Below are 13,083 nucleotides of genomic sequence, written 5' to 3'. Positions count from 1 at the left end.
ATTTCTAACACCAAAATTTCCCCAGGAGTATATACAGTTTTCCTGTGAAGATAAAACTTTCACGCCATCCAATTTATGTGTGAAAATGGAAATGATTCAGTACTACGCAAATTTCCTTGTAAACGCTTACCCAGAAGAGAGCACGCCAATTTGAGTATACCTGTGATCACATTCCTGTTATTGCGAGTGCTTACATTTTCTTTATTTTAGAAATCTTGTGTAATTCTAACAACACAATAATTATGTTTATAATCACACTTGTTTATACTGCCGTCACGTTTTTATCAGTATTAGATGCGATCAGACTGCTCCATTAGTACTACAGTAATTTCAATTTCACAAAGTATGAAGGTGTTCACCAATCTAATTAATATTCATATACCCAGATTCCACCATTTATTATATTTACAGGATATTTAAATGAATTTAATCGAGTTTGTAATGAGTTACCGGTATTTTATATTAGTCCAACAACGTGAAGTTTATGCTGTGCAATACTTGCTGAATATGTATCCGGTAACTTGTATTTTGTGCTATTTCAAGATAAATTTTAATAATGTCAGTACCTTGAATAATTGTAGCAGATGTTAGATCTGTGTATTGCACTTTTTAATTACAGGGTATCAATGCCATTTAATTTATGGTAATTTTTGAGGAAAAAATAAATTGGAATGATCTGAACAATGCAGAAAAAAGGTTTGGTACTCAATTAAGTGTTCTGTCTTTTATCTGCCTCGCTGCAGAATGTCATAGTGTCGTGTTTTACCTGTTGTACCGTTTCATATCGAGGTGAGGTGTTGGAATGTTCGTTTGTGAGCCAATGTAAGCCTGTTAAGAGTACTACTGTACAAGCATCTCTATTTTTCAATCTTGTTTTGATGGTAGAATGGGGCCATCAATTGACCAATACAGTGGAATGTTTAGGAATGTGTGGCTGAAGTGAAATTGCTTTCTGCTTCATCTGTTTTATTTAATCTTTCTCTTATAGACCAGTTTAGCTGTATATCACTCAAGATGTGACAGTATGAAATAAAAGTTTGTTATTGATAAAACTATAGATAAAGAATTTTACCTGGTGAGTTGCAGACCTGCACTGAAGTACTTTATGCTGTAATGAAGGATTTGGATATAATGCAAAGCTGTTGCATCTTGAGATGATAACCTCCATTTATATATTTTTTTGCAAAGATGGTAACGTACTATCCTTTTGTCATGAATTTCTTCTCTCTGTGTTTGTGTGATTGTGCGGCTGTGACCTAACCTTGCATGGTCGTCTTCTTGTTGCAATTGCAGACGACCTAACAGCGGGTCCCTCCACAACTTGAATCATCTCCGATCGTCCAATTCGCAGCTCAACCTTAGTCGACACGGGTAAAGAAAATTATCCTATCATACTTCCATACTTCAGAGAAATGCCACAGTATTTGTTGCACTTTAGAGGTTTAGATTTATTACCTTTTATGTTTTTTCTTCAGTTTACAGATTCGCTGAAAGTGATTTTTGTGTTTTCTATTTTGAACTTTTTTATTGTTTTGTTACACTTTTCTTTCGTCTTGGGAATTGTTTTCGATATACTACATTTTATGCATTTGCATTGTATGCATTCATGCATACAAATTTTGCAGTGATTGTATGTATTTATTTACATTTATGCATAAGAGTACAGATTACATCATGTATTATCATACATATTGCACTAGCAACATTTTTTCAATAGTTTTAGTGGTTCTCATGATGCTGTGATTGGCTGCTTTGTGCTATAGTTGTGTGACATATATACATTAGCCAGAACTAAAGTAATTAAGGTCTCTTGGTAGAATAGTTTTACAGCAAAGGGAAGTAGTTTAATTAAATGTATGCAGTTCTAGAATCTAATGCATTTCTCAGGTGCTACACTAGGTTGGTAAAATACAATCTGTAACCATAGTTTTTAGTAGTAGAAGTCTGCAGGTCCATGTGAGATAGAACTCATTTCCAAGAGATAAGTGTTCTGAGTAATTAAAGTTCCTCGACCTACTTCCAGAGCAAAAGAAGCCCAGTACAATGCTGAAGAAGGCATAATTAAGATGTACCTTCGAGGTCGTCCCATCAACTTATACGTCCCAACACCTATGAGGGAGACCTATGTCCCTAATGGACCCTCTTCATCCCCACCCGCTAAGCTCAAGCTTGAATGGGTCTATGGATACAGGTTAGTTCATCTCATGAGCTGATTATTGGCTTTTACACAGTAATCCTCTCTCCAAGGAATGTTGCATTACGTAAAATTAATTTGAAGTTGGCCCAGGCCCTTAATATGTATACGGGGTTTTATGTTTGTTTTTAAATCGGGATAATGCACCAACTGAAATCTAAGTCAGACTGAATTCATTTGTGATGTTATCTGGAAATACTACTTCCTTGGAAAGTGGTTGTTATTTTGTGCTTTTTTAACTTGTAGTTTTGTTATATGTATTAAGATTCCTAACTAACTAGATTTACTCTGTTATCCTTAATTTCAAAGAGTTCATTATTTCTAAGCTCATTTGAATTATTTCTTCTCAACCACAGATAGTGACTATACGTACATGAGGTGATAAGGTTTTGTAATGATCACTTATGCAGTCCCTTCATTTTATCATGTAAAATTTAGAACTATAGTATTTGTTCAGTTTTTATGGTAGTTCAAGAGTTGCCAAAAATTACAAATTTCTGTGATGAGAAATATAATGTTATTGATAATATTAATCCCTTGTTAGGCAAGGAAATTTGTTATGTTTTGTTGACCGATGCAAATCCTATGCCCGATGAAGATTTGGATTCATTATGAATATTGCATAGTGAACCCTTATGTCTTATGGCATGTCTGTGTATATCTTAGGGTATGTGTATACATGCAATTTTCAGGGAGCTGTTTCAGTGCATACAAGGATGTACCTTATACATAACCTGAGGAGGATAGACTTCCTTGTATCTTTTACAGCAGTATATATTAAGTCACAATGAAGAGCTAGAGGTGGTTTGCCACTTACAACTTGGAAAGAAGGGTTTTGGGGAAGATTTAAAAGCTCATGTGCATATTCTGAATTCCTCATTATGAACTGGCTCCACACTTTTGAAGGTTGTATGAGGCTGACTGTATACATACAAAACATCCATACTCCAGAACCGACATAATAGTTGCTTTGTATAGTAATGTTGAGGTCAGTCTGTCAGTTTCCCACTTTGTGTACAATAATTTTTTATATAGACAGTAATTTTTATATCAAATGTATCACATTTTTTACTTTGGGTTTTGTGTATGCTATATAGTGGGCTTTTCTGTGTAAGTGTGATACAAAGATTAAGCCACTTTACATTTTTACAAAACACATTGATGAGGCACATCTGGCTACATGTAACATTACATAACTGTAATGATGATATGTTCAGCATGTCTTATGTGTGATGCTGTGTAGTATATAGAAATTGTCTATATACGTAGCAGATATTATTTTTTATTTGAAATTTTGATTACCCGTTGATGTTACTTATTACTGATGTAAACAGGGAGCTACGAAGAACACTTCCTTGTGGAACTCCGTTTTCAACTGAGTGAATAGTTAGTGAATATCATCAGTTGGTAACTGAAAGGCACTAGAATGATTTGAATGATAGTTATCATTAACGAACATAACCATTGTAATTTCTTTGCCGTATTTTTTATGGTATATGGACATGATGTTCAAAATGAGACAGTGAATTTACAGTGGATCTATTATTCTAATCCAAACTGGATTGGTAACAATATTTTATTTTTATGTGTACCATATATATTGTGCTGTTACCATTTTCTCTTAACACTGCATGAGTACAGGCAGTCCCTGGGTTATGTTACGTCGTTCTGGACTTAGGGCACTGTTAACCACAATTTTTCAGTGCCAAAAGTGGAGTTGCAGCACTGTTACCTGCTTTATGGCGCTCTAACCGGGACCTACTGTGCTGAACAGTGCTTTACATGCTATTTATTCCCATTGTAATTATGATGATTCGGGTTAAGGTAATTTTTGGCTTACAGCGCCCTGCTGTAACCCTGGGACTGCCTTAATATCTTAAAAAATTTGGTCTGTGAGTGTTTTTGTTACTTGGGTCTCTTCATATGAGATGAAAATATAGCTATTTCATTATGCCATTTTTTAGGGAACAATTTTCTGGGAGATTTGGACAGTGAACAACCTGCATTTGCGGACTCTTGATTCGAGGAGACTTGCCTATTCACAGATTTTTTGACGGACCATACATACCCATTATTCGCAGAAAATTTGCCTATTCACTGTATTTTTCACTGAGAAATATTCACACATTATTGTATTTTCATATGGTTTTCGTGACTTAATGCACTTTTTGTGATAAAACTAATAAATTAATCATGTAAAAGCATTTTTAAAGGGTGTTATGTGTTTTAACTATCAAAATAGGTAGTTCTAAGCCTTTTTAGAGTGGTTTCAATTAGTCGCAGATTTTAGCTATTCGTGGAGGGTCTGGTACCCATCCTATGTGAATATGGATGGGTTGGCTACTTTATTAATATGAATGATTAGCTAATGATGCTAAATTTTTTATAAATTCAAAATGAATGTTATCTCTAAGGAAAAGATACTTTTAAATTTTATTAAAATATTAATAGAAACTGGCATACATAGTATAAAACCAATTTACAACAAACTCGGTAAAATTTAGAAAAGTTATAAAAGTACGAATTATATGTAGATAATACTATGTATCAGACATTAGCATTAGTACTCCCATAAAAAAGTATGGTAAAAATTCAGGATAATAACTGGGACACTTGTCAGGTTGCCAAGACGCATTATATTGAAATATGTAAACAAAATTCCTAACCTCCTAAAAGTGAGCAAAATATCAGGATGTAATTTTGCAATCATAATAGGCAACAAGAACCCAAATGAACAGTTTTATAAAATATAGAAATGATATGTATATATAAAATATAATATAATATATTATATAAATATATATATATATATATAAAATATATATATATATATATATCATATATATATATATATATATTATATATATAATAATATAATAATAAAATTATTATATATAAGATATATATATTAGATATATATATATATATATATATATGATATATATATATATATATATATATATATATATAATATTATCTATCTATATATACTACTATCTACTACTCATATATCATATATATATATTCATCTATATATCCTATTATATATATACTTATATATCATATCATATCATATCTATAACATATATTATATATAATATATATACTAGATTATATATATATATATCTATAATTTTATAGAATATATATATATATATATATAATATATATATATATATATATTATATATATATATATATATATATATATATATATATATATATATATATATATATATATATATATATCTTAACCCCCTTTTATTAAAACTACACAAATTGGAAACCCTTACCTGTTGTCAATGGTGCCCTCTGTCTGCAACCATGTCGTTAGGCTATTAAGATCTTGTAAGTATAAAAATATACTATTTATTACCCAAAGCAGTTGAATATAGAATAGAACAAAATGATTAACAAGTCATAATGACAAAAACCCAAATCTGCCCATAAAGAAAACTAGTAAGTTAACATTCTACCCTCCTGACTAAGAATTCACTCCCAGACCCAAAATGTCAATAAGTTCATTATATTACTAGTCAGGTTAGAGATTCCCGTCTCTAGTACCATGAAATAGAACCCATCTGTAATAAAGATAACAATGGATAAAAGATACACTTCACACATCACTCTCTTTTCAAAGTAATTAAGTAAAGAGTGGGTATTTTTCAACACTTCCCCCCCTCATCGTCTTTTTTTTCCAAAGGTAACGGTTTTCAAAGTCTTACAAAATATGTGTCTTACCTTTACAATGGGGGTTTTCTCTCCCGACACCTGGCGTGTACCAACTGACCTCTTTGATCTCACTAAAAGGAATGTGACTCTCGCAAGTGCCTTGGTCTATTAGACCTGTAACATCCGTACAAACGAATGTACATGCTTGACGCCAAGACAAGCGATCTCTCGGTTAAACGCTTACATACCCAAATTCCTTCACTCAAGTAAGCTGCCCTTACAGTTCAGCCTGTCTCCAAGCAAGACATGATATGTGATTCACTAAAGGTGGGTACACACGTGAGAGCCGAATCTTGTATGTGCAACTGAGTTACGCATATACGGTTACAATGTGTCAAAATGTTGAGGACGAACCGTAACCACGTTTAGCACGTAACTTCATTTCAATCCACTGCGATCATCAGTCTGTCTCTGTCTGGGTTGTTTACCGACGATGGCCACCATGCAAGTAGCAGCTGCTGCGTATATTTATATAGTACATTATTTAACGAAGATGAATTGAAATAAAATTAGATGGTGGCAATCAAGGTTATATACTAGAAGGGTAGAATACAGTGGTCGGGAATTACTCGCTGACATGAGATTCCAAGAAGTTTCTGGCCACAGTAAAGTCTTTTCTTCGTAATAACTAATAAATTGAAGGACCTCTTCCTCACTCCAATCAGCCATGGTAGACATATACGTACTGACTGACCAAAACAAGGGACTCAACTATGGATGGCCTTGTTCATAGTCGGTGTTAACAAGTTCATCAACCTCTGTTGATACGTGTGTAATACAGGTCCCGTCCACACATGGCGTAATGTGCAAAGAGACCTCCCTTTGATTCGGGGCCCGAAAACCAACACTTGCTGGGACGGAGGGTGAACGGAGCCTCGAACCTCGCAGGTTCTGGGTTCGGGTTCGAGGAACCGTTCACACTTGCGTTTTTATTACAAGAATTGGTTACAATACAAGGTTCGGTTCGCACGTGTGTACCCACCTTAACATTGCACACTTGTAAAATATATATATATATATATATATATATATATATATATATATATATATATATATATATATATATATATATATATATATATATATCACACATATATGTATTTTTTTTTTTATAAAAATGTTCAGTTGGGTTCTTGTTACCTCCTGTGTTTGCACAATTTTATCCTGATACTATGCTTAACTTTTAACAGTAGGAAAGTATCCAAATAATAATTATAATGGAAATTTATATTTAATTTGTTGAATGTCTAACAGTTAGTTATGAAGGTTTTTTAATGATATTTGGTTTCAATTTCTGGTATTGAGACCCTTTACCAGCTCTCCTTTGCAAACAGAAAATTGGAATGGGTCAAGGTTGGAACATACCTGAATTTAACCTTTTTTTTATTGTATCTCTTTTGTTTTATGGTTTTATTGTCATTTCAGTTTCATTATTTTCTTACTTGATTGGAAGAATACAAAAGGAGAATCAAGATCAAAAGGTGTGCATTTGTGTTCATAATTCAGGAAGGGTTTCTTCTGTCCAGGGTGACCTTATGACGGGAGTCACAGTACATATTGCTGTTTTAAAAATGGCAGGTTTCCTGAGAGACCCCCCCTTAGTGTCACAAGGGTCATCAGTCCATGAGATTAGACCCAGCAATGAGTATAAAGTTTGGTAGCAAGATTTCCCCTAGCCCAGCCATGTCAGGTACTTCAGTTTTATAGGTGGAGAGATATGTCATCAAACTCCACCTCATCACTCCATCAGTTTTCCAAGAGCGAATTTTCCAGATTATCATTTTTGAGTTGTCCTAATAAAGTGAGATTTGAGAGAAGAAAATGAAATTGAATGTATGATCATCAGAGACCATCCTTTTAAGCCCTCAAAAAAACATTAGGTCAAGAAGTATGTGCGCGCCCTGTAAGGTGCACTTTAAGGAGCACAATCATTTTTGCAGTCCCTATATCCTTGCGTCCTACTGCACTGATGTCTTTGGTCATTTCATATTTCATCCATCCCTTCTGGTCCTTCCTTCTGAACTGTCAAATATTTTTAACTATATCTTGCCCCAGTTTTCACACTTTAAAATAAAGTTGCTCTAGTTCTATTTGGGTCTAGACTTGTGAAGCAGTGGTCCGGTGAAAATGCCTTTTTCAGTATACATTCTCCAGAATTTCATAGGTTGGTTTTAAAGAAACAAAGTTGCTGATGCCTATTTCAAGAGTGAATATGAAGAAGCCTTTGTATTTGGAAAATGATATAGTATTGTACTTTCCTTCATGTGATTTTGTACTTTTTAACTTGCAGAGGGCGTGATTGTCGCAATAATGTCTACCAATTACCAACGGGGGAGATAGTGTACTTTGTGGCTGCTGTTGTAGTCTTGTACAATGTTGAAGACCAAATGCAAAGACACTACTTGGGTCACACAGATGATATCAAATGGTGCGTATAATTATGAGTAACATATTTTAAACATATATTTTTTCAGTAGTGTTTAGAAGTTATTCTATATATTATTTCATTCTGTTTAATAATAGTTACTGTGTATGGTTTATTGCATAGATGCTCTTTGTTTTTATTTCAGCTAGAATTGAACTCTTATTTAGGTGTATTAAAAACAAAAGAGTATTTAGTATTTTACACTTAGTATGTATTGACAAGTATTCTTTGTACATTTACAAGTGTGGATTTTGTTTTAACATCGCTTATTTTAGTTAACTGGCCTATTCTGTAAGAGCCATCATTTTAATTATTTTGGATGTCTTTTACTCAGATATTTTTAATTCAGTGGTAGGATATGTAATGCAAATTATTTTTATAGGGATTATAGAACATAAATGATTGCACTCGCTGTAGTTAGTGAAAGTTGATGATATTTGTGACCTTTCATATGAGAGCAATGTGTTTTTCTTTTCCAAGCTTGGCTGTCCATCCCAACAAACTTTTAATTGCAACTGGTCAGACAGCTGGACATGATCGTCGTGATGCCAGGGTATGTAGAATTTAATAATTGATTGAAAAATAAAGGAAAACATCTTGAACACATAAATTAAGATGCTTATTCAATATGAGCAATAATGAAAGCTATAAAACAACGTATCTCTTTTTACAGTAGATTCATGCTATTGTTGTGGCAATATTGGATACTTATAATAGACATAAAGTTTGGGAAATGTTTATTGGTCAGTGAGCAATGCATACAGATATGAAGTTTATGTTGGCCAAAGTTAAGAGAAGTGAATTACATAGGAGGCAACTTTTCCTAGACTTTGGGAAGTAAATGATATTTATTGGTGCAGATTTAAAAACAGCCTGTCCAGATATACTGGTATGAACTGAAATGAAAAAAAAAATAAGATTCCATGTTTTCAAAGTATTTTTCTGCTAAAATTACATATAGGAGTTTTATGGTAATACACAATTATTTATATTTTTTTTTTATTTAAGTCTTATGACAAGGTATTAGGGTAAAGCACATTTGTCACAGTAGTATTTATATTTACACTATGCCCTGAGTAATTTTTTATTGGTCTAGATGTTAACCAAAGAAGTATGTAGTATATAATATGGCAAAGAATATACTATAAAGATGCAGTGTGACCCTTGCCAATTCTACATACATTTTAACTCAGTGAAATGCTAACCTGTTTTCAGAACAGCTTAAAGAAATTTATGCTTTTCCTTCGGTTTTGAAAATTGATGTTTTACATGTAAAACATCAATTTGTAAAATATTTTCTTAAAGATAATGTTGAAACTACCCATCTTGGAGCCTAAGGGATTTAGTTTTAATAAAACAGTCATATTGGCATTGCTGTAAAAATGAAGTGTTATATAAGAAAAAATAACAATTACAGACAGGGAGTTATAGCAGCTTATGTAAAATAAATATCACTGAAGTTAGTAGCTGTCTGTCTGTACTTAACTCTATAACAGGTAAGAAAGATTTACTTTATTACAGGAGAGCTTATGCAAAATTATATCATTTATAATTATTAGCCATTGGTATTTTTTTAAATATTTGTGTGAACATTTTCCAGAACATTAAACACATTCTATAGACACAACTGACTCTATACATAAACAAAACGCTACAAACATACCCGGTCTTGTTTGGTGTGATTAACTGCATTATTGCTGTTTTTATGTTGTGACATAAAAAGTTTTGAAAAAACTTAGGATTTGATTTCTAACAATACGATTTAGTATGTTTTTGGCTTGCAGTGTACAGTAATTTACAGTAACTTGAATGGATTTGTGCAGATGCAGAATGTTCTTAAGTTGATTTTTCAAATTATTTGAAGAAATCCTTCATAGCTGATTGCTTCTGAAATAAGCCTTTTGCTTTCTCATGCTAATTGGAATGTGTTTACACATATTCATAACCTGAAATAGTATTTATACAGTCATGAGAAGGGTAGTATTCGATTCACTCAAATTATGTAAACTTGGTTCTTCAAATAATTGTCTTGTGTCCCTTGTGATCTTGCCGCTGAAGTCATGGCGCCTCAACCCTCCATCGGATCCCTTGAGCCCAGAGGCCGAGGAGTGGGTATGTAACAGTTTGCCCCCTAAAGGAACCTGAAACTGAGCTATAGAGTTATTTCCTTTTATTAATGGCACAAATTATATATAAAGTAATGATCAGATGGTGAGGGTGAATGGCTTTTGTTTTGAAATTATAGCTTTTTAAAATAAACTATTTAAAAAGACAGTGGAAAATTTGCATGATCATTTATCATCAGCTAATGTCATTAGTTGTAATACTGTATTCTAAATTGGTTGAGTTTTAGAGCTTATTGTGTATGTGTAAAGTTTGAAAAGTTGTCAGTGGCTCGAAAGACTAAAGGCAATTCTCGGTAACATCGTAATTCTGTAGATAGTTAACAAGATAGGATGTTAGATTATAGTACAATACTAGCAGTACTATTTGAATGTAATAGTAACTTTTTGGCAAGACAGTTATTCTTGATTTTCTTAAACTGGCAAAGATATGAGAGTATTTGTTTCCCAATCTTTGATTACAAAGCAGCACAACATTTTACAACTTGCTGTGAATGTATGCAATTTAGATTAACATTTTCAAGGTTACTAAGACAGTTGTTGCCAAAGGAAATCATCATCAATATTTTTATGTTGGATTTTCCCTTTTCCTTGTTATACATATTTGCTGAAATTGACAGGTTTATTGATTGTAAATTAAATGAGTCAGATAGCTTGATTTGCCTTTCATATTCTATAGGTAAATTCAATAGATAATTTGATGAATAGGTTAGGTATCAGGAATTTAGAGCCACTGATTGTAAATTAAATGCGTGTCAGATGGCTTGATTTTCCTTTCATATTCTATAGGTAAATTCAGTAGATAATTTGATGAATAGGTTAGAAAGGTATCAGGAATTTGATTATTTACATTGAACTCTAAAAAGTACATTGAAATTTAGAGCCATTTCTCACCCCAGCTGTTCATGGAGTACTTTGTGTCACACTAGATAATACGTCTTGGCTCTTAGCCACCTTCAGCTTTTTTATCTGTATGAAGGCACAACAATAATAACTTGTGATCACCTTTATAAGTAAAAAAGTTGAATTCAATTAGGTTCCCTGTGTGTACATTAACTCTAGCAACAGACAAGCCATGTTGCTGACGCTCACCTTCTCTCACTACTGCTTGCTGGCTACACTTGTGCCGTTAATAGCACTAACTTGAAAGTCTTTTGATTAGCACGGATGCACCTGAGGGTTGTGATAGCTAATATAGTGATCTCTTATTAAATACAGCATTCTAGTGCATAGAATATGATATTAGATGAGATGAATGAAGGTGAAAATAGTGGTAATGAGGTAAAACCTGGAGAAGAAAAGCCTGGTGTATACTGTTGTCAACATATTAAAGTACGTAACAAATTAATATAATATATTAACACAATGAGATCTGTCGTGACCCTAAATCCGAGTCTGTGGTGACTTTCATTTGTGTAAGAGTTTGGTGGAACTAAGATTGATCCGTTGTGCACATTAGAAATACATTGCATCAGTAGTTTTTGTCACATTCAAAAGTTGTACATTTTCATTTTACATATTTATATTTTTGTTGTCTCAAGACATGTTGCTGTTGCTTTTTAGTTCATGCAAGTTTCATTTGGTTTCCTCTATGCTAGAATTTTGGTTCTTTTCTCTTCATATGAATGCAAATAAATACAGAAATGTTTTGAAATAAAGGGGACCATTTTATATTGTAATGCTAGTCTAGAACATGCGTACTTTGTTGAATTGAAGCTCCATTAATAGCATTTGAGACTGGTCTTTTGTTGCTGATGTCCGATTTTTATAACTATGCAACCACAGCAAAAGAGAATGATCAAAGCACATCATTATTATGTTGAACATTGTTTTATATGTATATTCAACTTTAATAAATAGTAATTCACACAGATGGATTGTGAGTTACTTGATAGCATGCAGGGCTGTAAACAATCTGCCAACGTGAAGGGCATTGCAAATACATACCAGCTGTTTAATCAGCCCTGAACTGGCCAGTGAATACTAACTTTAGATAGATGTTGTTTACCTAACATAGCACACTTTCTTGTTCAAACAATAACATTACCCATCTCTTAGAACATTTCTCCCCATAAACCTTCATAAATACCTCTCTTTAAAACCGCATGCCAACACAGGTCTCACTCTTTCAGTAACATTATAAATGCTTAAGCGTATCCCTAAACAAAAAATATATAACACATCTTTTATAACATCAGATATTTTGCATACCAAATACTTGGCAGAAGTGGATGAAAGTAGGCTAGTGATAAGAAAAGAAACTTTGTGTTAGAAGAAAAGTTTGGCATTTGGAATTGGGTAGATCTGAGAACTGAAATGTTTAACAAAAATATTTTCTGTTCTCACTCTGCCATCTAGATAAGGATGCTAGCGGTAATTTTATCAGTTGTTAGCTTTATTGATATACTTTCCAACTTGTCTCCTTTCTCTTTCTAGGCATGCTGTCACTGAACTGTAATTTAGAAGTTTAGAGAATGACCTCCTATAGACTTTTTTTGTAGCTTTAATGTTGTGTCTTATGTACTGTACTTATTGCTTAAGTGTTTAGACGCAAATATTTTTTCTTCTGTTTGCAGCATTAAGGTGTTTCAGGTTATATTACTCTAGGAG

General features: G+C 33.0%; 1 protein-coding gene across 13 annotated transcripts in view; it reads left to right on the top strand.

Annotated features, from left to right (window-relative positions):
* Positions 1-13,083, top strand: part of LOC135195068 (echinoderm microtubule-associated protein-like 2) — a 370,249-nt gene that overhangs the window by 301,179 nt on the left and 55,987 nt on the right. For 9 of the 13 annotated variants that reach the window (XM_064221435.1, XM_064221438.1, XM_064221441.1 and 6 more), the window contains 5 exons: positions 1,294-1,371; positions 2,024-2,191; positions 8,216-8,353; positions 8,831-8,903; positions 10,409-10,462. In XM_064221435.1, the coding sequence (XP_064077505.1) occupies positions 1,294-1,371; positions 2,024-2,191; positions 8,216-8,353; positions 8,831-8,903; positions 10,409-10,462 (511 nt within the window). The remainder of the gene's footprint in view (positions 1-1,293; positions 1,372-2,023; positions 2,192-8,215; positions 8,354-8,830; positions 8,904-10,408; positions 10,463-13,083) is intronic. The other 4 variants (XM_064221442.1, XM_064221437.1, XM_064221443.1 and 1 more) reach the window with 2 other exon arrangements.

The sequence above is a fragment of the Macrobrachium nipponense genome, chromosome 15, assembly GCF_015104395.2.
Source record: "Macrobrachium nipponense isolate FS-2020 chromosome 15, ASM1510439v2, whole genome shotgun sequence".
NCBI classification, from domain to species: domain Eukaryota; kingdom Metazoa; phylum Arthropoda; class Malacostraca; order Decapoda; family Palaemonidae; genus Macrobrachium; species Macrobrachium nipponense.
The sequence above is the reverse complement of the archived record's forward strand: the minus strand, read 5'-3'. Positions and strand labels throughout refer to the sequence as shown.